The sequence below is a fragment of the Juglans microcarpa x Juglans regia genome, unplaced genomic scaffold (assembly GCF_004785595.1).
Source record: "Juglans microcarpa x Juglans regia isolate MS1-56 unplaced genomic scaffold, Jm3101_v1.0 JmScfU0003, whole genome shotgun sequence".
Classification (NCBI taxonomy): domain Eukaryota; kingdom Viridiplantae; phylum Streptophyta; class Magnoliopsida; order Fagales; family Juglandaceae; genus Juglans; species Juglans microcarpa x Juglans regia.
In genome coordinates, this window is record NW_024475747.1 from 98,537 (window position 1) to 124,807 (window position 26,271).

The 26,271-nt window shown below is 34.7% G+C and overlaps 2 protein-coding genes across 2 annotated transcripts; both read left to right on the forward strand.

Moving 5' to 3' along the window:
- Window positions 1-12,208: 12,208 nt before the first annotated feature.
- On the forward strand, window positions 12,209-14,088 carry LOC121245231 (MDIS1-interacting receptor like kinase 2-like). The gene is made up of 2 exons (XM_041143497.1): window positions 12,209-13,880; window positions 14,033-14,088. The coding sequence occupies exons 1-2, from the start codon at window positions 12,209-12,211 to the stop codon at window positions 14,086-14,088; spliced, it is 1,728 nt and encodes a 575-aa protein (XP_040999431.1).
- A 5-nt stretch (window positions 14,089-14,093) lies between these two features.
- On the forward strand, window positions 14,094-15,637 carry LOC121245230 (MDIS1-interacting receptor like kinase 2-like). Its single transcript, XM_041143496.1, has 2 exons — window positions 14,094-15,041; window positions 15,129-15,637. Exons 1-2 carry the CDS (start codon window positions 14,126-14,128, stop codon window positions 15,437-15,439), a joined length of 1,227 nt encoding a protein of 408 aa, XP_040999430.1. The 5' UTR covers window positions 14,094-14,125; the 3' UTR covers window positions 15,440-15,637.
- Window positions 15,638-26,271: the final 10,634 nt, after the last annotated feature.

The window sequence follows — 26,271 nt, forward strand, 5'->3', positions numbered from 1 at the left end:
CCATACTTTGGACCGTGAACGTAATAGAAAGACTCAAAATTGTGGTGTGTTAGTCGAGGGGAGTCATGGAACAGATGATATTGACTATTATGGTGTCATACGTGATATTATCGGATTGAAATATCTGGGTGGGTCTGTAACATATGTCTTTAAATGTGATTGGTGGGATCTAGGCGGTGGTCGGGTTTCGATACATAGGGATAATCACTTTACGAGTGTCAATACTGCATCTAAATGGTACGAAGATGATCCATTTGTATTGGCTTGTCAAGCTACCCAAGTCTATTACTTGATTGATCCAATGAAAAGTGCTGATGAAGATAGTGGGGAGATAACTTGGCGAGTCGTACAAAAATTTGTTCCTCGAAATATATATGAAGCAGGAACGGGTGCAGATTGCGAGAATAGTGGAGATGAAGATGACACTCCGATTGTTGAGGCATACCAGGAAGATGGAGAGGGTATTAATTTGTTTGTTGACCTCGGTGCACTCGAGTTGCTCCCCTTGTGTAGAGATGATGTCCCACCCGTACATCTCGACCCGTCTGTATTAAATGATCATTCAATTCAAGTCAGTGAGGAGGAAGAAGAAGACGAGTCAGAAGATGAAGACGAATCAGAATCCGGGCAGGAGGTGGATAAAGATGATGAAGAAGAGGTGCATGATGATGATGAAGATGTTATTGATGGAGATTCTGAAGCAAGCATGGAAAATTCATCTGAAGAATAAAAGTACTAAATATTTTATTCATATAGGTGACTAAAATATCTTGAATTTTCATAATTTCTTCTAATTAATTTTCTTTGATATAATTAATTATTTTCAAGAATGCCGCCAAAACGACAATGAAGAAATGTGCCTCCGCCAAGTCCAAGTCCTGAACCCATTGAGGACTTCCCACTCGAGGAATCCGTTCCTGAAGATGAAGCTAACACAGAAGAGAACAACAGCCAGTCGACACCTACCAGTAAGGAAATATTGTCGTTGATAATTATATATATAGTTAATATTTTTTTCTCAATAACTATATAATTATAATTATAGTATATCTATTATCATGTAGTTGATGCATCTGCACGTCGCGGTCATGGCTATACACGTGGAATCTCTCTTCAAAAAAATAGAAGGCATGGTAAACTGAAGATCACAATTCCTGATAATTCCACTGGAGGAGTGGATGATAGTGCAGCAGCGCTTTCCTCCTATATTGGCACAGTAGTTCGAGCTTATGCTCCATTTTATGTGCGCTCATGGCGAGATGTTCCGATAGAGATTAAGGAGCACATTCGAAGTCGTGTGCTGGTGAGTTTACTTTTCAGTACATTTTTTTCACCTAGATTAATATATTATATTTTTTACCTGATTCCCTTATTAGGATGAATTCGACCTCGACTTTGGCCGTAGCGAGGATTTGAGAACCGTGAATGAGTTGATGGCTACACTATTCCGACGTCACAAAGGACGATGTCATGACCACTTCAAGAAGTTTGAGACGTTGGAAGAGGCTGCGCAGTCTCCTTTTCAGCAGATGAAGTTAGATGATTGGAGAAAGTGTTGTGATCTTTTCGCATCTCCAGATTATCAGGTATTTTACATTTATATCTTTTAATTATTTACATTCATATTCGTTTTATATATTATATGTATATATATTACAATTAACATTTTTAATATATTTTGTAGCACTTGAGTTCTACAAATGCACAGAATAGATCCGTTCTGACTGTCCACCATCGTGCCGGTTCAAGGTCATTCCACCGTCTTGCTGAAAAAATGGTAATTAAAAAATTATAGAATTCATTTATTTTCCTGATATTATTTCTGATAAGTACTAATATTATCTTTTTAAAATTGCTAATATTCTCGCTTTGTTAGAAACGTGATGATCCTGAAAACTTTTCCCTCATTCATGTCTATGCTGCTGCTCACACTAATGAGCATAGTGAGTGGATGGATCCTGTCGCTGCAGATAATTATGTAAGCAGTGTTAATTTTGTTAAATAAATTATTTATATAATATTTTAATAGTTTATTTCTTATTTCTATTTCTTTTAATACGTTACTAATTATTTACGATCATTACCTTTTAAATTGCAGAGCAAAATGTTGGAGATGCAGTCGGCTTCTGAGGAATCCTCTCCTAGTGACATAGACATATTCACGCAAGTGCTCGGGCCGCAGTCTAGTATGGCAAGAGGTTTGGGACGATCTATCAAGCATAAATGTTCATCCTCCTCAACCTCATCGGCTTCACAAATTAATAATCTTACGGCAGATTTAGAAGCTGCACAGCGTGAGAATGAGTATATGAGGTCGAGACAACAAGAGTTAGAGTCTCTCTTAGAACGACAGTCTCATTTAGAGACGCGTTTGCAGGACCAACAGAGAGACCAGGAGGAAAGAATACGCAATGAAGTGCAACGGGAGGTGATGGTGCAAATGGAATGTGTTATGTCGTTGCAACAGAATCCCCGTGGGCGAGGGAAAAAGAAGAAATAAATTTTATCAATATTTCTGACTAGTTTTAATATCTGATTTTGTACTTTTATAAGACATTGTTACTTGTTAATTGGGTATGTAATATGATACAATTGGTATTATGTTTTTAAATTTTATGAAATTAGTATTTCTGATCTGTACGTTCGAATGTAAATAAAAATCGTTCGAACGTTGGTTCACACTGTAACAAACGTTCGAACATAAATACAATTGAATCGTTCGAACGTACTCACGCTAAAACGAACAAACCGTTCGAACGGTAAAGCGACTAACGTTCGAACAAAGAACTTGCATTCGGACGCTCCTTCATTTACATTCGAAATAACGTCCGAACATTAAACGCGCTACGTTTGAACATTTACGTTTACGTTCGAACAAATATTCGAACGTTTAATGTAATTAACGTTCGGACGCATTAACATTCGAACGTAAATTTTATACGTTCGAACACGATATCCAACGAACGTCAACTTCTATCATTTGAACGCCAATCGGTCGGTTATAATGTCCGAACGTTTGATTTTACGTCCGAACGTGATTTTCTATGACAGTTCATAACCGTCACAAAAAAAGGAACGTTCGAATGTTGTACCTAACGGAACACTTCCAACTGTCACTAAAAATATTTTTTGTGACTGTTGAACAGTAAACCGTCACCAAATGTTTTCTGTGACGCACTTTAGGTGACGGTTTCAAACCGTCACCAAATATGTTTAGTGACGGTTTGCCATTTTTTTGTGACAGTTTTCTCTGTCACAAAACACACATTCTGTTGTAGTGTCTTTGAGATCATGTGTAGTTTTATTTCTGGTAATTCATAACGTTATCTATTGGCGTGCGTTAACTGACTTATATGATCATGCATTGTACTAGCTAGCTCGGTAGTCATATGTCATAAATATTCATTGACCGAAGTAAATCGTTTTTCCATAACTCATGACTTTTCCAAATGCATCCAAATACCAAAACATCATGAAAGTTACTTACCGAAATCGTTTTTCAATAAAATGGTCGCTCTATTCAAATATATTGATATGTACACCTTACTTTGACCGACTTTCTCGGCTCTCTGCTTAATTATAGTGACTTAAATCAAGACCATTATGAACCACAAATGTCTATATCTCTACAGAATGAAAAGGAACGAAGACTTCGACAAATTAAAAGTGCAGAAAAAAAAAACACAAACAAAATGTCTATAGGTCACTTCATCGGACATTAACGTCGGGCAACCTAGCATTATTTTGTATACTACAAGAAATCAGGCATTTTTCAGCACTCAAAATCATCGTAAATACCTCTATTAATCGCCGCATTTGATCCTTTTCGGCGATTTTAAAATCTCTGCATTTTCGACGAAATTAAGCCTTCACTTCTAATCAATTTCAGCGAAAGGTAAAACTCGTTGAAAAAAATGACTTTTTCCAGCTATTTTATGTCGTTAAAATGAATCTAAAAAGGCTGAAAATAATGTGAACCGTTTACCTCTAAATTTCTTAGAAAAGCTAAAACCAACGAAAATTTTCGTCGCAAATGCTCACTAAATTGCCGCAAATGATACATGTTTTTACTAGCAATATTATGATATCGTCGCTATTAGCTATTTCCAGTGGGTAATTATGGTTGCAAAGAGATCCTAAATCGCCGAAAATATCCCTTACCATTTTCAACAATTTTAGATTTTGTCCCGATTGAATGTATTTCAAACGAAAAGAAATCGCTGCAACTAATATAACGCTGCCATAAAAACTCAATCTCGACGATTTAGTTGGTCATCGTTCTAGATATCTGTATGTAGACAACGCATATTTGCATCAATTAAAATCACCGGAATAGGAATATTTGCATCGATTCTTAACATCGCTGCAAATGCCACTACATTCAAGTGTAAATGTTTTTCGGCGATCACGAATCGCCGCTAATATTGCCACAAAATTAAATTAGTACTCATTTTCAGCGAGTTTGTATTTCGCAACAACCATTTGGTTCTTTTTTTTTTTCCCTCGCCCAGAAACATTGGATGGGCTTCATTTTCACCCTTCATCTAATGGAATAATGTAATAACACATAATTTATCTTATTTTAGGTTAGTCACTAAATATTATTACGAGACGGTAGTAGCAAATTGAAGAAAGGAAACTAAGGGAATTAATTAGCATAATTTGAGGCTTAGAACAGTAAAGGCATGCACAAATCTTTTTAATCCTTCTAATTAGCAATAGATAAACCCTTGACAAAGAAGATTCTCCGAACGGGGGTTAAGTTATATTAATTTTTAACTGTATGTTTATTTTGGATTTTGTAAAAGTTAAATTAATTTTTGTATTTAGGAAATGACTGAAAAAATAAAAAGTTGAGATAGCATGTTTTTTTTATTTTTTATTTTTGAGATTTGAAGATATATTTTAGTTTGCTTGAAAAAACAACTTGGAAATATTTCTCTAATCGAACATGCATGCAGGGCCTAACTTTAATCACGAGAACGTAATATCATAATTAGAAATTGGTGGTATATATTATGATCATTTAATCACAGAACGTAATATCATTAGAAAGGGGTGGTTAATTATATAAACAATTTGAATGATTTATAACTTTTCTCTAAAACTTTAAAACTACATAATAATTAACCATTCCCATGCATGAAACTTTAAAAGGAATGTCTAATTAAGTATTTCATGATCAACTGTATATATCATAAAACAATGTTAGTTCATGATTAGGAAGTTCAGGATATATAGGGCCAAGAGCCTAATGGCCTGACGGTATATAGCCTGGTTTTCTAAATGGAAAACTTAGATTCAAACCCAAAAACAAAATAAAAAGGGAAGTTCACAAAAGATCAAAATCATTAACAACCTTGGAGGTGGCCGCCGGTTGAGGGAAATAAAAGAAAATCTAATTATTCCAATGATCCTTTATCGATCCATGCATCTTGTTTATGGTCATTCATAACGTTATCTCTTCTTTGAGATCATGAGTATTTTTATTTATGGTAATTCATAACCTTATCTATTGGCTTGCATTAACGGATCGGACTTATATAATCGTGCTAGCTGGTAGTCATATGTCATAAATATTCATTGACCGAAAAAATGGTCGCTCTATTCAAATATATTGATATGTACATGCACCTTACTTTGACTGACTTTCTCGGCTCTCTATGCTTAGTTATAATGACTTCAATCAAGACCATTATGAACCACAAATATTGTCTATATCTCTACAGAATTAAACGGAACGAAGACTTCGACAAATTAAAAGTGCAGGAAAAAAAATAACACAAACAAAATGTCTAAAGCTAGGCCACTTCATGGGACGTTGGCGTCGGGCAACGTAGCATTATTTATATATATATATATATCATATAACCTTGTCTTATATATATATATATATATATATCTTTGTTTTCGATAGTTTCGTTCCTATTCTTGTCCCCAAATCATAATTGGCATTGACCAATGCTCTTAAATTGCCAGTTTTAAGGGTTGGCTTGCAAATTTTCAAAAACGTTTTAATAAATCATAGGCCGGTTTTGACATTTTAGAAACCGGTTCAGGACCGGACCAGCTCCACCGGTTCGGGCCGGTCCGGTCTGGTTTTCCAGTTTTCCTGTTAAAATACAACATTTCGTAACATGGCATAACATATAATAGAAAATATTACATGACATGAAATTGTGTAACATCTAGCATTATGTAATATGACATACTTGTAACAAATAGCAATACGTGGTAGAATAAATTATGTAACAGATAAGTATTTCGTGATAGAGTATTATATGTAACAGATAAGCATGAAGTGACATGGCATAGTATGACATATACGATAATATACATATACAAACTGTAGTTCCCTTACCCATCACACATACACAACATTCTAATAGTGAGTTAAGAGCTAACTTACAGTGATCGGCTAGCTTTACGAGGCAAAGCATGAAACACGAGAAACTGTAAGTAGGAGTTCTAAAAGTTAGAAAGGTCATCAATAACAATTAGAAACATGAAAAAATGCTAATTTAATGTAAAATTACCATTTTACCCTCTACATGTGAAAAAATGACCATTTTACCCCTAACTTAAGGATTTCACACCCTAACTCCAAAAATTCTAAAATCTACATTCCTCATGTAAATTTTGTCCTAAATTCAAATATTAATTTAGAAAAATTTAAAACCAAACACAACTATGAAAAAAAATCGTAGGGCTGAAACTTCCAAAGGCCATATATCTTATTTTTGTTGCAATTTCTTCCAATTTTAAAACTCATGATCAAACCTAAATATTGCAAAAAGGATCCACCTATCTTAAGCTTAAAAACATGCCTAAAAAATTAAAAAAAAATATACTTCTCATAAACACAACTTTTCAGTAAAAAGATCTAAACTTTTTAACTAAAATATAAACCCTGGAATCTCAAGATTTGACCTATTTCAAAACATCTCCAAGATCTCCAAAAATCTAAAAATTTCTTCTAACATGTTCATAACACATTCCTTAGAATTAACATGCTTTGAATGAACACATAAAAGTAACCAAAAATCACAAAATCTCACTTAAAATACTCGACTCCAACACTTAGTCAAAAACATAATTTATTTCTCAACTTTGCTTTGATCAAACCCTTGATCCGAGGCATACCATGATGAGATATTCAAACCAAAAACTCATATGGTTTAAAAGTGTGTCCTTAGGTAGATCTGATCATTAAACTTAAAATCATATGGCTAAAAATAAACCAAAACATGGATCTAGCTGAAAACATCAAACTTTTGACCTAACCAAGTATTCTCTTGCATAAAAATTCATATTTTTCAAACGAACACCAAAAATCTTCAAAATAACATCCTAATATGTAGATAAAAGGCTTAGTATCATCAAATAAATTTATCAAACCCATTGGAGTAAGAATAGACCACAAAAGATCTAAACTTTCTTAAAACATAAACTGGTTTTCCTCTTTCAGTTTCTTACCTTTTAGATCTATGAAAATCTTTTATCAAAAGCTTTAATCTCCAACAAACATTCATATAAACATGTTGAAAATACTCAATAAAAAGCTCGGATCAAGATTTGTCCCTTAGCTTCGTCAAAAATTCTAAAATACAACACATATCCTAATTATTGCCCATATTGACCTTTTCATGGTTTTTCCATAACTCATGACTTTTCCAAATGAGAAAGTCTACTTTGCCTCCCCAACTTGACACCTCCATTTGACTGCTAGTCAAAATTTATTTATTTATTTTTACTTAGTGGTTAAGGAAGTGATTTTAAGTGTATTGATGTATTTTTTTTATTTTTTAAATATATTTAAATATGTTAAAAAAATGTGAAAAGAAAAAAGAAAAAAAAAAAAATTTTACGCTGGGCGGTATGCCCAGCGGTCAAAATGGGGCGGCATAGTAGCCGCCCCCTTTCCAAATACATCCAAATACCAAAACATCATGTAAGTTACTTACAGAAATCGTTTTTTAACAAAATGGTCGCTCTGTTCAAATATATTGATATGTACACCTTACTTGATGAATCTTCTTCTAACTTTAAATTTTGGTTGGGAGAGAAAATTTGAGAAAGAAAATTAAGGAATAAGGACAAGAATGAATACTTTGACTAACTTTGTCTTGGTGGAATCTCTCAGGCTCTGCTTAATTATAGTGCTAATTATATCAAGATCACCATTCTAAACCATAAAAGTCTATATCTCTACCAAAAAAAGGAACAAAAACTTTAATTGACAAATTAAAAGCGTAGAAAAAATGCACTAATCCTCGGAGAGAACATATATTATTGGCCGGTTATAACTGAGTAAAATGACAGGGATGAAGACTGTCTCCTTCAAGATGACATGAACCCGAACGGTCTCTTTATACAAGATAAACAATAGTTCAACGAAAGTTTGCAAAAGCAATCCTAATCTTCCCAGGGTATGTACACATTTTCATTTTCCCATCCATAAATGTGACTGGAAATTAATGAAGCGATATTAGAGAATCTAGTAGACGAGAATTTTCAACAATCAATTGCTGAGAAATTGTTGCGAGCTAGTGCGTACTTGGAACTCTAGGATCGATCAATATCGCTAACCTTAATTTATTATCTAAACTTTATCAGGACCTAAAATAAGAGAAAGATAAATATATGAAATGAGCCTTATAATATTTATGGGTGGTGCTACTCCCACAGAGGGAGGCTACCGATTGAGAGATCTAGCTATAGTCACTGAATAGGTAAAAAAATTTGTTCTTTTTTTTTAGACATTTTTTAAAGTCAATTATAAATATTTTCAAAATAGAAATCACATGCAATTTCATTAAAAAAAAAATACGTACTTAACTATTAAGTAAAAAAAATAAAAAATAAAAAAACTCAATTGGTGCCACCATCCATATGTGGGAGAAGCATTTTGATTCCCATTTAAATTTTTTGGATAGTATTAAATTCTCAATAAATATTGTCTAATTCACTTCATGTATTTAATTAAAACTTTTAATTAAATCTTTCAAGGAAATTGTGGGATATTTTTCGATTCATGAATGGTAGGCACGTACGTACAATAATGCATCCCATGACGTACTGTCCATGCCACTTTGTCTTTGTCTTGCAACTTGCAATTAGAGGCGACTTCATTTTGTGGCTTACAAGCGGCTAGGAGATCGAGTCTTCTTCAGTGTGGCCGGGCTCTTTTCTATGTTGACTTAATTAGGATCAGGAATAGTTTGGATTCAGAGATGATGAGTTGAGATAGGTTTAGATAGTTTGTAAATAGTAGAATAAAAGTTGAATTATTTATTATACTTTATGTGAGAATTTGAGAAAGTTGTAATGATGAGATGAGATGAGTTGATATGAGTTGAGGTGGGTTTTGTGGTGTTTAGAAGACTTTATGATCATTTTCTGCTCTCATGCTATTTCTTTCAATTTTCTGTATTTGACAACTCCCAAAAAGTCTTTAAAATAACTTAATTGGTTTTGATAGCAAGATACTCTCATCTCATCTTATTTTATCTTATCTCATCTCAATATCCAAATATCATAAATACAAACACCTTTCAATTTCAAATCTTTAACTTTTTCATCTAATCATTACAATTTTTCCAAACTTTCAAACAAAACATTAAAAAAAAAAAATTCAATATTTTCAAATTTCAAAATAAAAATTATATTAAAAATTTATATTCTTAACAATATTTTAAATTTTTATTCAATTTTTTCTCTCTCATTTCCTAAAATCCCATAAAATCTTAACTCAAACCACTGCACTACTATTCACAAACTATTTACAGATAATCTCATCTCATCTCACTATCCAAGCTAGGACTAGGAGGAGGTTTGAAATGTGAGTTGAGATGAGATGCGTTGAGATGAGAGTTGAAAGTTAAATAAAATATTATTAGAATATTATTTTTTAATATTATTATTGTTTTGAGATTTAAAAAAATTAAATTGTTTATTATATTTTGTGTGAGAATTTGAAAAAGTTGTAATAATTAGATAAGATAAATTGAGATGAGTTGGAGAGACCTTTGTATCCAAACCGGGTTAATTCATTTGCTTGAGTTCTTCTCAAAATCAATAATAGGGATTACCTCCCAATGAGTATATGTAGAGTTAGCATTGCAAATGAACAAGAGTACTCGGCAAGCCACTTGAGTTCGGCTTGATCAAAGTACTCAAGTTTCACTCAATTCATTTGTTAAATAAGCGGTCCGTGAACATACAATTATAATCGGTTATTAAATAAAACAACTCGTATAAAACCCGTATGATATATACGCTGCTCTACAAACAACAATGGGATCATTAACCATCAAGAAAGTATTTTCCCTTCTCATCAACTTTGTCCTATTTGCTCAGTTGGTCCCTAATTAATTCACTGGAAGCAGCTTTTTCTTCTAATTCTTCCAAAGAACATTGATGTGTATTTTATATATATATATATATATATATGCCAAGATTCTTTAGATCAATTAACAACATCTTAGTTTCTCACTAAAAGAACCAAAGATCAAATATATTCCCCCTTCCCATGTATCAAAAACAAAAACTTATCAAATATTATTGTTTTGAGATTTAAAAAAATTGAATTGAGATTTGAAAAAGTTGAATTGTTTATTATATTTTGTATGAAAATTTAAGAAAATCGAAATGAAGAGATGAGATAAGTTGAGATTTGTATTTTTATTAAAATGATTTCGGTTAAGTAAAAGGACTAATTAAAACAATGACATCACTATTGTCGTGTGTTAACTGACTTGTGTGATCGAATTAGTTTGGTAGTCATATTATAATTCATTGTGAAAATCATTTTTCGTTAACTGACTTTTCTAAGCACATCCAAATATCAAATAGAAGTGATATAGCCACAAAGAGATCTTACAAAAATAAACTTTCAAATTGATATAGTTTCATATGATACGTTAGATTTACTTTATAATAAAAGTAATTTTACACCCAAACGTACCATATCAAAATACGTAATTTTTTGAGCTTTTTTTTATAGAATTTCTTTGTGGCTAAAGCATTTCTCAATACCAAAACATCATGAAAGTTATTTACAGATTAATTGTGATACAACGAAACAAACAGAGCCGCCTAAATCTCATTAATTTTAGTTATTTGGTCGTCCCTCTTGACTGCGGAAACTTCCTCGATCTCATCTTTTCGTTCGAACCTAAATGAGATCCTATCATTTGTGATTCTAGTGGGTAAACGTATGAACATAATAAAAGGATGAACATATGAACTTTGCCGTGGTGGAATCTCTCAAGCCCTCTGCTTAAATATAGTGACTTATGTATCAAGACCATTGTGAACCACAAATGTCTATACATCTCTATCGAAAAAGGAACCAAGACTTTGACAGATTAAACGATAGGAAGAAGACTAGATCCTTCAACGTAACATGATGACCCCCAATGCACAAGATAAAGTATAGTTCGACCAAAGTTCGTAAAAGCAATAAGTCAACATTTTGATTTTCCCAACCATTGATGTGACTCGAATGTTGAATGTACTGTGGAATCTAGTCGACGATTCCAACCTTGAATTAATGATCAGAAATGTCGCAAGAAAGTATAATTTACTCGGAAGGATGGAATCAATGTACCTAGCCCTAAAATTATTTTTCTAAACTTTATCAATACCTAAAATAGGAGAAAGATCAATATATTAAATGAGTCATAATACAATGCTAATTACCATTTAGGCTTTGTTTGGATGTTGAGTTGAGTTGAAATAAGTTGAGTTATTTATCAATACTAGTGAGTTGAGATGATGGAGTGACTGTTGTGGGGTCCACCTAAGATGAGTTTAGATGTGCTTGGATGTTAAGATCATGAATTTAGATGTATTTATGAAAAGTTGAAAAAGGTTGTGAGTCTGGCGTGTAAAGATGTGTTGAGTTGAAAATGTTGTACGTGGATCTCACGTGTAAAGATGTTTAGAGTTGAGATGCATTTAGTAATTTGAAAGTTTGGTGTTTAGATATTAGACTCAGCTTACAATTAGACTGAACTGAGTTAATCTAAGTTAAGTCTATGTTCCAAATGGGACCTTAAACTTTTTGAATACCAAAATTCTCAATAAATATTGTACAATTCACTCCACGTGTTTATATTACTTTTAGATTGATGAGTGGTAGGCCTCGTACAAGATTGCTTATAAATAAAGCCCTTAACTATTATACCCTCTACGAGTAAAAACAATGGGAGCATTAGCCATTAAGAAAGTATTTTCCCTTCTCATCAACTTTGTCCTATTTGCCCAGTTGGTTTCATCACTGGACGCGCCTGCCTTTTCTTCTAATTCTTCCAAAGAAGCTATTGCTCTTCTGACATGGAAAAATAGCCTTCAAAATGAATCTCAATCCCACTTATCTTCATGGATTCCAGTTTTTTCTTCCAATCTAAACCTAAGTAGGAATCCATGCAATTGGCTTGGTATTTCATGCAACCTTGCTGGAAGCATCGTCAAAATAAACCTTACCGAATCTAGCTTACAAGGTACGCTTCACGGATTTTCTTTTTTATCATTTCCAAATCTTGCGTCCATTGATCTTTATGTGAACACTCTTTATGGGACAATTCCACCTCAAATTAGCTCCCTGTCAAAACTCAAATATCTCGATTTGTCCTTTAATCAGTTTTCAGGCAAAATCCCACCAGAAATTGGCAAGCTAGCTACTCTTAAGGCCCTCCACCTCGGACGTAATAACTTAAACGGCTCCATTCCTGAAGAAATAGGGCGCCTAAACCTTCTAACTGAATTTTATCTTTACAAAAACCATATAGACGGTTACATCCCTTCTTCTTTAGGCAATTTGAGCAACTTGGTTATTTTGCTTCTTTATGGCAATGAACTTTCTGGTTTCGTTCCTCCAGAAATGGGAAACCTCTCCAATTTGGATCAACTTGACATTAGTCAAAACCACCTGACAGGTCCAATCCCTTCCACTTTCGGGAACTTGAAAAGGCTAACCATCTTGCACATGTTTGATAATTCACTTTCCGGTCCCATCCCTTCGGAGATTGGAAATTTGAAATCCCTAAAGAGTGTAAGTCTTCAACACAATAATCTTTCGGGTTCAATTCCAGCATCATTATTAGGTGATTTGGTAAATCTTACCCTACTTCACCTGGATAATAATAGCCTTTCTGGATCCATTCCTACAGAAATAGGAAACTTGACTTCTCTCAAAGATCTACAGTTGGATCATAACCAGCTATGTGGTTCTCTTCCAACTTCTTTTGCTAACATGAGCAATTTGATATTTTTAGTACTTCGTGAAAACCAACTTACCGGTCCAATTCCTCAAGGAATTGGAGATCTCATCAACTTGAAAACTCTACAACTGGACACAAACCAATTTATTGGTAATTTGCCTCAAAACATTTGCCATGGTGGATCACTTCGGTACTTTGCTGCAAGCAACAACCATTTGGATGGCCAAATTCCCAAAAGTTTCAAAAATTGCACAAGCATAGTCAGAGTCCAATTAAGAGGTAACCAACTCATTGGAGATATATCTAAGGACTTCGGTGTCTATCCAAACTTGGAGTTCATAGATCTAAGGCATAATCGATTTTATGGAAGGATCTCAAGTAATTGGGGCCAGTGTCAACAACTACAAACCCTACTTCTGGGTAAAAACAATATTACTGGTAGCATACCAAAAGAGATCGGGAACTGGACTACTCAGCTAGGTGAACTTGATCTTTCTTCAAATCATATAGTTGGGACGATTCCAAAAGAATTCGGAAGCCTAATTTCTCTAATGAAATTGTGGATGAATGGCAATCAAGTCTCTGGCGCTATACCTTTTGAATTTGGGTTCTTGACAAATCTTGAATATCTTGACCTGTCCTCAAACAAGCTGAGTAAGTCAATTCCAAGTAATTTCGGGGACTTCGTGAAATTGATAGAATTGAATTTAAGCCACAATGATTTTAGCGAAAGGATTCCAACACACCTCATGAACTTATCTCATATCTCCAAATTAGATATGAGTTATAACTCTTTAAACGGAGAGATACCAATGGAAATTTACAAATTGGAGAGCATAGTGATCTTAAATCTCTCCCATAATCATCTTTCTGGTTTCATTCCGAAAGCATTCGAAGAAATGCATTGGTTGTTGTATGCCGACATATCCTACAATGAGTTGCAGGGTCCGATTCCCAATAGCAACGCATTTATAAATGCTTCTGTAGAAGCATTACAAGGGAACAAGGGATTGTGTGGTAATGTTCTAGGACTACATCCTTGCAATGTTTCCATGATATACAAACATAGCTCAAAAAGGGGACACAAAGTCGTGTTTCTTCTCGTTTTCCCACTTTTAGGAGTAGTTACTGTTCTACTTTCTATCTTTGGGTTTTTTCTCTTTATGCAAAGAAGAAAGACGGATCTAGAATCCAAACAAAGCAAGACCGAGGGCCAAGTACTGTCTCTTTCAATATTACATTTCAATGGAAGAACATTGTATGATGAAATCATAAAAGTGACCAATGGTTTTGATGCTCTATATTGCATTGGGAAAGGAGGACATGGAACTGTCTATAAAGCAGAGCTAACTTCAGGTGATATCTTAGCCGTGAAGAAATTCAATCAACCACTGCATGATGCTAGTGAGAACAGATTTCAAAAGGAGTTCTTGAATGAGATAAGGGCATTGATAGACATACGCCATCGAAACATTGTTAAACTTTATGGTTTTTGTTCTCATGTGCAACATTCCTTTTTGGTTTGTCAATATCTAGAAAGGGGTAGCTTGTCCCTAATCTTGGGCAACGAAGATGCTGCTAAAGTATTGGGTTGGAGTAAGAGATTGAATATTGTTAAAGGTGTGGCAAATGCCTTGTCTTACATGCACAATGATTGCTCCCCTCCGATTATTCATCGTGACATATCAAGCAGCAACATCTTGCTGGATTCTCAATTTGAGGCTCATGTTTCAGACTTTGGGACTGCTAGGCTTGTGGAGGTAGACTCATCCAATTGGACTTCCCCTGCAGGCACTTATGGATATATTGCACCAGGTTATAAATTATTTCATTGTCCTTTCAAAGAAAAGCATGCATATGTGTTGATTTTGTCCATCTTTCCTTTATTTCTTTTCTTTGCAGAGCTTGCTTATACAATGAAGGTAACTGAAAAATCTGATGTGTATAGCTTTGGGGTATTGGCAATCGAAGTCATTAGAGGAAAGCATCCAGGTGATTTCATCTCCTCACTATCATCGCCGTTAGCTATGGAGAACATACAAGTGAAAGATGTGTTGGACCAACGCCTTCCATTTCCAACAGTTCAAGTTGAGAATGAACTAATAATAGTCGTACAGCTTGCCATGAAATGCTTAAATGTCTGTCCACAATCAAGGCCGACAATGCACATGATTTCTAAAGTGTTATCGACCAATATTAATGCACATTCCTAGAGCCATCCAGACATGCATTGCCAACTTGAAAGTCGAGAGTTGAAGATTATAGACTATCTAGATAATAATTAATGAAAATAAGTGCTAAAATCATGTGCTAGTCTAAGATACTTAATTATTAGAGCATTTTCTTTCCATCCCAAGTATTTATGTGTAACTTTAGTTTTTAGTTGTATGAGTGTTAAGGTATCTTTTTTTTATCATCTCATGTCCTTCTATTTAATTCCAACTATATCAATCAACAAAAGTGTCTTTTGGGAGTATATGTGGCAAGGTTTTGGAACTCTAAGGTTTGTTTGTTCTCAATAAATCCTTTAATAGATATCCATGAGATTTGAAACTTTTGAAGTTGAATACCTTAATTTAAAAAAGTGGGAGCTTGAGACATCAATTTTTAATTTTTTTATTTATTTTAGAAGTAGTCTTATATAGAATTTTTTTTAGGGGCGCATGATATATGTTGTCATGAAGTGATAGAATGAGAGTACCACGTCATCTATATTCTTTGAGTACTTAATAATTTTTCCTTAGTTGAATTGCAAATTTGTTGGGAAACTTCAGGTTCAAGCTGAAAGAATTAAAATTATATCAAATTCACTGACAAGATTTTTGAAAGATAGTCGCTAGTCCTTCATGAGATAGACATGAATCTAGCCAAAATCCCACCAATTTTTCTAGATGTTAGGTGAATTAAGGCACTCGCATCAAGAAGGCAATCCATGCATCTTACAACTAACTTTTGAGAACATCCAAGTAGATTTTTTTTTCTAAAGTTTAAGGGGAATAGTTGTAACGCCTTGGTCCCGGATGGAGTCAGAGAGTTACTACTTGTCGCCTAAATCATTTTTTACAATACAAATAAATATTCCAAAGACTCAATAAACATATCCTCATCCATTTTCAAAAACTGCATAACCATAAATACGACTACTCAAGGCTTAATATAATTGTCAACATCCCAATAAATCTAGTCAATACAATCAATCAATCTACAGAATAATAACCTTTCAATAATCTCAATACCTATTCCCTACACTTAGCAATCTTGTACCGGTTTTCTATTCTTGATCCTTAATCTAAGCATTCACTTTATCTGAAAAATATTGTGGAGATAAATATTGAGTTATCAACAACTCAGTAAACATAGAACATATACTAGTATGTAAACATGAGCATTTTCACAGAGTTCAGAATGCAGAAACAAAACATTTTAGTTTCAATATGCAAATCTCAAAAATACATATTATCAGAAAATCAGAACGACACTTCAAACTGTTCATATTCAAGAACCAACTTTTCATATTCGAAGACCCCTTTGGCACAACATGACCGAACATCTCCATCTTATCATATCATATCAATGCATCATATCAGAACAGAGACCATGTTTAAACCCTGTGGTAAGGTTGTGCGATCTGTGAAAGGCCAAGCAAAACATAAATTACCATACTATCAAAGCGATTGCACTCAGAGCAGATACCACTATTATATCCCGTGGTCGGGCCAGAGGTAACTATTATATCCAATGACAGGGCTAGAGGTCACTATTGTATCCCATGACAGGGCCAAAGGTCACTATTATATCCCATGACAATGCCAGAAGTCACGATTATATCCCGTGACACGGTTAGATATCAAAGCAAAACATAATTAGAATCACCATATCAGAACCAAAATCAGAGTCAGAACAGAATCATAAAGTCATGCCAAAGGTTTTTCAGATGCCACATCATATCAAAATAGAGTACTGAAATTCAAATCATTTCACATTTTTCAAAACAGATTCAGAACATCTTCACATCACATGCAAAAATTATCAAATTTTCATATTCACTCATTTTTCTCAGTTCAATAACAGAATGCCAAAAATAAGCTCATGTCTAAATCAGTTATGCCCGAAAATACTTTATTCATATATAGAATTTCATGAGTAATGCAGAACAAATAACTGAGGTCATTTCAAATTTCTTTTCATAACAAAACATGCATATTTTCCAAAAATCAACCTCAACCCATTTTATTTTTATGCAAAGTCTAGCATTGGAACCCCACTTACCTAGACTTTTTAGCTTTCAGAATTTTTCCCACAATAATGTCGAACGAATATTAATTGTCACCTATAAGATTTTCATGTAACTTCTATAAATTTCAATGAACACGTATTTCGATACTTAAACCTGAAATACTCAAATAACCTATTTTTCCCAAATGTCTACAATTCTCTTAATTCTAAAATATCAATACTTCCCAAATTTTTATCATCCTAAAATATCAATACTTCCTAAATTTTTATCAATATCGTTTCACTCTACTGACTAATACATTAATATTAAAAATATTTCTATAAAATAAGATTTTTGGTACTAGTATAAAGTGGTATTAGACCCACTTAGAAAATATTATACTAGTTCTTGTAAACACACCCATGGTTACAAAATAACATAAAAGTACACGTTGTAATTCAAGGGACAAAATTGCAATAACTAATCTTTCTAGAGCTTTAAGTAAAAATCCATAAGCCATGTTTTTCTTTGTTTGCAAGGAAGTATACCTAGACCCAAGTTGTGCGATGGAGCCTCACTGTGAGAGGAGATGTCGCGGCGGGGCTGGAGTGGCAGGCGGCTAACTCGACGGTGGAGCACTGAGAGAGAGAGAGAGAGATGAGAGAGAGTAAACACGGAGAGAGAAAGAGAGTAAGTCGTGAGAGGGAGAGGGAGAGAGACCGCACGGGATACTCACCCAAAGGGCAGCAATGCGGCGGCGACAAGGTGGTTGGGCAGCGGCAGATCGTGGAGTGGTTAGGGCGTCGGTGTTGCTGGGCTTTCCTTGCCATGGCTGGTGGCATCGAACGAGATGAAGTGCTCTGTTTTGAGATGCAAAAACTAAGGTCGTTCGTTGAGGTTGAGAGTGGTGTTTTTCGACATGGGTTCACGGTTGGCTATGGCGGTGAGGTCTGGGTAGATGTTTACGTGGGGTGGACGAACTAGGCGGTAGTGGTGGAGTCTTGCACTGTAGTATCTGGCTTTCCCATGGTTGCTATGATGGTCTGCATGGTTAGAGTCCTGCATTGCAGCGGCTAACACACAGTAGTTGAGCAGGGGTACTACGGTGGTGTAAGGCAGAGGCACTGGCCTGAGTTTGGACGAACACGGGTTGGGCAGGCCTTCTTGTAGGGACGATGGCCGTGAGGGGTGGGACAGTGGTTATCACATGGCGGTTTCAAGGCTGACTATGGTGGCTGAGCAGCTTATTCTGTCTTGGGTTGGTTGTGGTTGGACTGGGTGCGACTAGGCCTTGCTGCTTGAAACATGCAGATTTGTCTCTTGGGTGGTAAACAAAGGGATGTGGTTTCGGTGGTGTTAACCGTGGTGGGTTCACGGTGGTGGAGGTTGGCTTTGAACGAGGAGAGGCTGGGTGATTCTTGTGGCTGGTTGCAGCTATAAGGACAACTACAAATCATGCACAAAATCTGAATTAGAAATGATTATACTCATTTAATTCTTTTTTATTTGCTTGATTTGTACAACACATAGTTTGCTATACATTAGCTTAAGTTTAGGAATAGTTTTTGGTTTCAAAATTCTATATATATTTGTCTTCATCATCTAATGAAAGTGTGTGAATCATTTTTTCCAAACTCTGTATAATTCTCTACATGGTATCAATTTAAAAGCCCCAAATACTCTAACAAGTATCTTCCAAGTTTTCTTTTTCCTGCTATTGCCAAGGCTAACTCCTCCTCTGAAATTGTTCCCATAGCTATCAATGCGACTCAGCAAATCACTGCTTGACTCACACCAACAAACTTTCCTTCATGGCATGCTCAATTTGAGTCCCTTCTTCTCGATTATAACCTCTTTGGTTATGTCGATGGAACTCATATTTGGCCACTTCAACTGACGTCAAATGATGCAGCTATTACTGTAGCTTATCAAATTTGGTTCCGTCAAGATAAACTTATTCTAAGTGCAATCTTGACTTTTGTTTCTCCAGCAGTGATATCAGTCATAGCTACCTCAAAGACGTCTCATCAAGCCTGGACCAAACTTACCAAACTGTATGCCAGTCGATCCAGGACTCGAGTAATGCAGCTCAAATAGGATCTCACCCTCATGCAGCGTGGCACTCGTACGATAACAGAGTATCTTCACTTTGTTAAAAGTATTGCTGATGAGCTTGCTCTCAGTGATGCACCTTTATCTCAAGATGACATCACATTATATGTTCTATAGGGGTTAGGCTCTGAATATCATGATATTGTTGCCCCTATTTGAGCCCAAGAATCCTCCCTCTTCTTTGAAGAGTTACATGATCTGTTACTTGGTCATGAGGCCTATCTCGAAAGAATTGAGTCAACTACACAATCATTGGTACTCACTGCCAACAATACTCAACGTCGAGACTCCTGTCCTTTAAAGCCTCAATACTCAGCAAACCAACAATCATCAAAGGCTGACTCTCAATCCAAACCTCGACAACTCAAACACTACAAATACTCACCAAAGTGCCAATATTGTGATCAACAAGGTAATATTGCAAAGTATTGCCCAAAACTAAAGTCATCTGAAGCAACTGCGAATTGCACACTACTGCTCCTAGTCCAAATAAACGTCGGCTCCTTGATTCAGCAGCTTTTCAAAATATCACATCTCAGGTTTCAAATGTACAATTCCATTTTGAATATGATGGTGCTGATGAGGTTATTATTGGAGATGGATCAGGTTTGCCCATCACTCACTCTGGCTCTCTCACTTTCTCACTCTTTCCTTTCCAAAGCAAAACAATGTTTTATTGAAATTTCACCCAAATTATGTTCCTGTGAAGGATCGGAGAATAGGGTAGACAATTCATTGAGGCCCGTGTGAGATTGGAGTTTATCCTCTTTCTTCATCACCTGTTGCTACACCAATTGCTCTTATTCATGAAAGAACATCAACAGCTGGTCGGCAATAAAGCCTTGGCCATCCATCTTCAAAAGTTGTAAATCGCATAATTAGTTGTTTTCCTCTTCCAACAAGTTCTTGTGATTTTAGTTCTACTCATTGTCACTCATGTGTCATCAATAAAGCTCATCAGTTGCCTTTTCATAAGTTAATTTAATTTATACAGATGTATGGGGACCTTCCTCCACAACCAGTCTCAATGGTCATCGCTTTTATGTTATCTTTGTTGATCATTTTACAAAATATGTCTGGTTCTTTTCCTTGCATCAAAAATCATATGTCAAACTCATATTTTCTCATTTTTATAAAATAATTGAAACACAGTTTGACACAAAAATTAAAGGGGTATACTCTGATAATGGAGGGGAATTTATTGTCCTTCAACCATTCTTTACTAAGCATGGTATTAGCCATTACACGACTGATCCACATACACCCTAACAAAATGGAGTTTCTGAGCGTCGTCATAGACACATTGTGGAGACAGGACAAACTCTTCTTAGTCATGCTTCCCTTCCATCAGAATATTGGGCATATGCATTTGCAACAACCACATATTTGATAAATAGACTTCCTTCACCTGTTCTCCAACATAAATCACCACTTGAAGTTTTATTCAATCAAAAGTCTCGGTATGAGGAACTTAGATCATTGGGATGCCTATATTTTCCTTGGATGAAGCCTTATAACACCAACAAGATAATTACAACATAAATCTATACCGTGTCTTTTTGTTGGTTACTCAACTAGTCAAAGTGCTTATATGTGTCTTCATCTCTCCACTCAGCATCTCTATACTTCTAGGCATGCCATTTTTTATGAGTCTGTTTATCCTTTCAAACAAGAGCCACCAACTCAACTCTTGACTCATCAACCTCAGAAAATACCTTCCTTTTAAGACCAATTTTGTAGATTGCCTCACATGACACTCCACAAGTGTCACGGCCTCAAGAAGTTCTCTCGCCTAGTTCTTCGACTTCAACTAAGTTACAGTGACACAAGTGCCAGTTTCAGATCAGATAACTCATGCAAACTTAACTCCTCTTCATGTCCTAGACATTTAAGTTACTCCATCTCCGTCATAACCCACACGCACAATCATCACAAGATCCATGAATAATATTTTTGGGCCGAAGCAACTTCATAACACTTCAAAGCACCCAATACCTGAACCACCCAAGCCTACATGTGTTAGTCAGGCTCTCAAAGATCCAAACTGGCGCAAAGCCATGTCAGATGAAGTCACAGCCTTCTTCATCATGGGACATGGGAGTTGGTTCGCCTTGCTCCAGATCAAAACTTTGTTGGGTGCAAATTTGTGTTTCGAAAGAAAAGAAATCCTGATGGCACAATAAGTTGGTATAAAGCTCGACTCATTGCCAAAGGTTTTCATCAATGGCCAAGCGTTGACTACTCTCAAACATTCATCCTAGTGGTGAAACTAGCAACAATTGGGCTCATTCTAACCATTGTTGTCTTGCATGGGTGGTTGCTATGTCAGCTGGATATTAATAATGCATTCCTGCATGGTACCCTTGAAGAAACAGTTTTTATGTATCAACCTCCAGGATTTGAAGATTCATCTAAACTCAAACATGTCTGAAGCAAGCACCACGATAGTGGTACAAAGCTCATAGGGATGCACTACTCAGCTTTGGTTTCATACTCTCGGCAATTGACAATTCTTTGTTCATCTATAAGACTAATGACATCCTGTGTTATTACCTTGTTTATGTTGATGACATAACTGTAACAGGCAACAACAAGAAGTTTGCAAATGCTATCATAGAAAAGCTTGGCACTACCTTTTTAGTTAAAGGCATGGGTCTCTTGCATTTTTTCTTAGGAATAGAGGTCATTCCCACACCAAAAGGGTTGTTTCTGTCTCAACACAAGTACATTCAAGAAGTTTTATCAAGAACCTCCATGGACAGTGCTAAAGAAGTACTAACTCCAATGTCAACTACAACTAAGCTCACAACTCCAAGTGATTCCGAGAATGCTAATGGGTTGAGTATAGAAAACAATTGGTGCACATCAATATCTGGGACTCATACGTACAAACATTACCTTTGCTGTTAATCAACTAGCTCAATTCATGCAAAATCCAAAAGCACACCATTGGGCTGCAGCAAAGAGGCTTCTCAGGTATCTCAAGCAAACAATGTTCCATGGTCTTCTCTTACAAAAAAAATGGTCAATTCGAACTGAAGACATATAGTGATGCGGACTGGGCATCAAACACAAAAACTTGAGTTTCAACGAATGCTTTCATAATATTTATTGGTTCAAATCCAATTCCATGGTCAGTAAGAAAACAAAAGGCAGTCTCGAGATCATCAATAGAAGCTAAGTTTCGAGCACTTACAACTGCTACCTGCAAAACAGTGTGGCTTAAATCACTCATTCAGGAACTTGGTCTTAACCTTCTACAAGTACCACAACTGTTTTGTGACAATATTGGAGCCATTCATTTCAATCTGAACCGAATTCAACATACACGAATGAAACACATTTAAATCGATCTTCTCTTTGTTCGAGATCTCATCAAAAAAGGAACAATCCGTGTACATCACATTCATACTATGGATCAACAAGCTGACCTCCTCACAAAATCACTACCCCGTCAACGGTTTCAAACCTTAAGATCTAAGATTGGTGTTGCAAACGGCACCACCATCTTGAGGGGGCATAAAAGGACATCTACAAATCATGCACAAATTCTGCATTAGAAATTGTAATTGATTATACACATTTAATTATTTTTTATTTGCTTGATTTGTATAGCACATAGTTTGCTATACATTAGCTTAAGTTTACGAACAGTTTTTGGTTTAAAAAATCTTTATATATATGTCTTCATCATCTAATGAAAGTGTGTGAATCATTTTCTCCAAACTCTATATAATTCTCTACAGTAGCGACAGTACTTAGACAATTTCCAAAGGCACGAGATATATGTGTATTTATATGGATGATATGAAAACCCTAGAGAATGAAAAGGGATAGACGTGCATGGGAAGTGTCGTGCGTGGTGGGGTGCAGTTTGCACCAAGCTGGGCAAGGTTTGGCACTGGGCCATTGTGTTACAATAGTTAATTATTAGATATTAGAGTACGTATGAGATGGTATATTGTACTTCCACGTTATCACATTATATTATATCATTAAAATTGTTTATATAACTACCTAATGATTTCAAATTCTGTGATGGAGTCAGAGTTACACCATGTGTCCATATAGACTATATTTATTTACTCTCTTTTAAGCACCATTCCTGATTTGTAGCAGCATGAACCTTCTTCTAACTTCAAATTTAGGTTGGGATAGAAAAATTGGGAAAGAAAATTAAAGAATAAGGACAAGAATGAATACTTTGACTGACTTTGTCTTGATGGATCTCTCAGGCTCTGCTTAATTATGGTGAAATATTATATCAAGATCACCATTGTAAACCATAAATGTCTATATCTCTACCAAAGAAAGCAACAAAGACTTTGACAAATTAAAAGTGTAGAAAAAATGCACTAATCCTCGGAGAGAACATATATTTCTGGCCCGGTTATAAATGAGTAAAATGATAGGGATGAAGACTGCCTCCTTCAACACATGAACCCAAACAGTCTCTTTATACATGTTAAAAGAATAGTTCAACGAAAGTTCGTAAAAGCAATCTAATCTTCCCAGGGTATGTATACATTTTCATTTTCCCATAGATGTGACTTGAAATTAATGAAGCGATAGAGAATCTAGTAGTCGAGAACTTTCAACAATGAATTGCTGAGAAATTGTTGCCAGAAAGTTGAATGTACTGGGAAGGCTGGGATCAATATCGCTAGCCTTAAATTATTATCTAAACTTGATCGGGACCTAAAATAAGACAAAGATAAATATATGAAATGAGTCTATAATATTTATTGATTCCCATTTAAATTTTTTGAATTGTATTAAATTCTCAATAAATATTGTATAAGGGGTTGGTTGCTTGGGAACTTACATGAGAGTTTCTCTTCTCATAATTTCTTTTCCAAATATTATTCAAATATAAAACACTTTTTGATTTTAAAATTTTTACTTTATCATTTAATGATAATTAGTACCTAATCATTATAACTTTTTCAAATTTCAAAACAAAACACAAAATATAATTTAACTTTTTTAAATCTCAAAATAAAAATTATATTCAAACAAGTTTTAAACTTTATAATATTTTTATTCATCTTTTTCTCTCTTTTATTTCTCAAAACCTAATAAAATATTTTAACTCAAATAATTTTATTGCTATTTACAAACATTTGACAACTATTAACAGAACTCTTATTTCATCTCATTACCCAAACATGTCATCCACTTTTACTCAAATAATTTACTTAATGTGTTTATAACTTTAAATTAAAACTTTCAAGTTGGAACAAGGAACTTGTGGGATATTTTTCGATTCATGAATGGTAGGCTCGTACAATAATGCATCATCCCATGACTGTCCATACCACTTTGTCTTGACTTGCAACTTGCACTTAGAGGCGACTTCATTTCGTGGCTTACAAGAATGAGAGTCTTCTTCAGTGTGTGCTTTTTTTCTATATTGATTTGGTCTTGTTTGGTTAGACAGTTCAGATGATATGAAATGAGGTGAGATATTTTGAATAGTAACGAAATATTTTGAGTTAAGATGAGATGAGATAATTTGTAAAAAAATATATGTTTGGATAGTAAGATGAGATGCAATAATTGTCTTTTTGAGATTTGATAAAGTGATGGGTTTCATCAATGATTGGATATGATTTAATAATTATTGAATTATATAATAATGACTATATTAATAAAAAAAAGTAATATTGATGAGTAATATTAAAATAATGTATAAAAATTCTTTTTTGTTTCCCAAGTTGGACGAAATTATTGTAAAATCCCAAAAAAAAAAAAGTAATATTGATGAGTAATATTAAAATAATGTATAAAAATTCTAGTTTGTTTCCCAGGTTGGACGAAATTATTGTATAATCTAAAAAAAAAAAAAAAAAAGAAAAAAAGAATCTGTTGGAACTATATTAGTTTAATTATGAGAGAAATAAGGGAAATGAATGGAATTCAAATGAGGTCCGCTACAATCACCGAAAAAGTGGCCCGAAGAAGCTGTGTCTCGATTAATGTATTTTATTTTTTTCATGTATTTTTTTAATCATCATAAATAACTTAAAAAAAATAAAAAATTCACAACATCATTAAAAAATATTATTTTAATAACTAAGTAAAAAAAAAAAAAAAAAGTGAAAAGTCATTCGGGACACAAATTGGGTATTAATGCATTTCTCAAATTCAAATTGAAGGTGATGGATGGGTCACGGGTACACTGCTTCATTGTTGAGATGTCAGAACTCAATTTAATGATGCTGAAAAGTAAAGCGTGTTGAAAACCCTTGAGATGAGATAGAAAACGTCTGAATCGTGTAACCAAATCGGAATTAACTTTAGGATTTTCTGCTCTAGCGCTATTTCTATTAATTTGCTATCTTCGACAACTCCCAAAAAGACTTGAAAATAACTAAAGTGATTTCCTTGAGTTCTTCGCAAAACCATTGATAGGGATTACCTCCCAACAAGTATATGCAGATTCAGTTATGATTGCAAATGAACAAGACTATGTGGCAAGCCGCTGGAGATCAGCTCGATAAAACTCAAGTTCACTGAATTCATTTGTTAAATAAGTGGTCCGTGAACATACAATTATAATAGGTTATTAAATAAAATAACTCGTATAAAACTCAAAATGAATCCCAATCGCACTTATCTTCATGGACTTCAGTTTCTTCTTCCAATCTAAACCTAAGTTCCTTCCATGCAATTGGCTTGGTATTTCATGCAACCTTGCAGGAAGCGTCATCAAAA

Excerpts from the sequence above, each read along its gene's own strand:
- LOC121245231 (XM_041143497.1), top strand. The coding sequence starts at position 12,209 with ATGGGAGCATTAGCCATTAAGAAAGTATTTTCCCTTCTCATCAACTTT. Across the intron at positions 13,881-14,032 it reads CCTGTCCTCAAACAAGCTGA|ATACCAATGGAAATTTACAA; the intron begins GTAAGTCAATTC and ends TTAAACGGAGAG.
- LOC121245230 (XM_041143496.1), top strand. The coding sequence starts at position 14,126 with ATGCATTGGTTGTTGTATGCCGACATATCCTACAATGAGTTGCAGGGT. Across the intron at positions 15,042-15,128 it reads TTATGGATATATTGCACCAG|AGCTTGCTTATACAATGAAG; the intron begins GTTATAAATTAT and ends TTTTCTTTGCAG.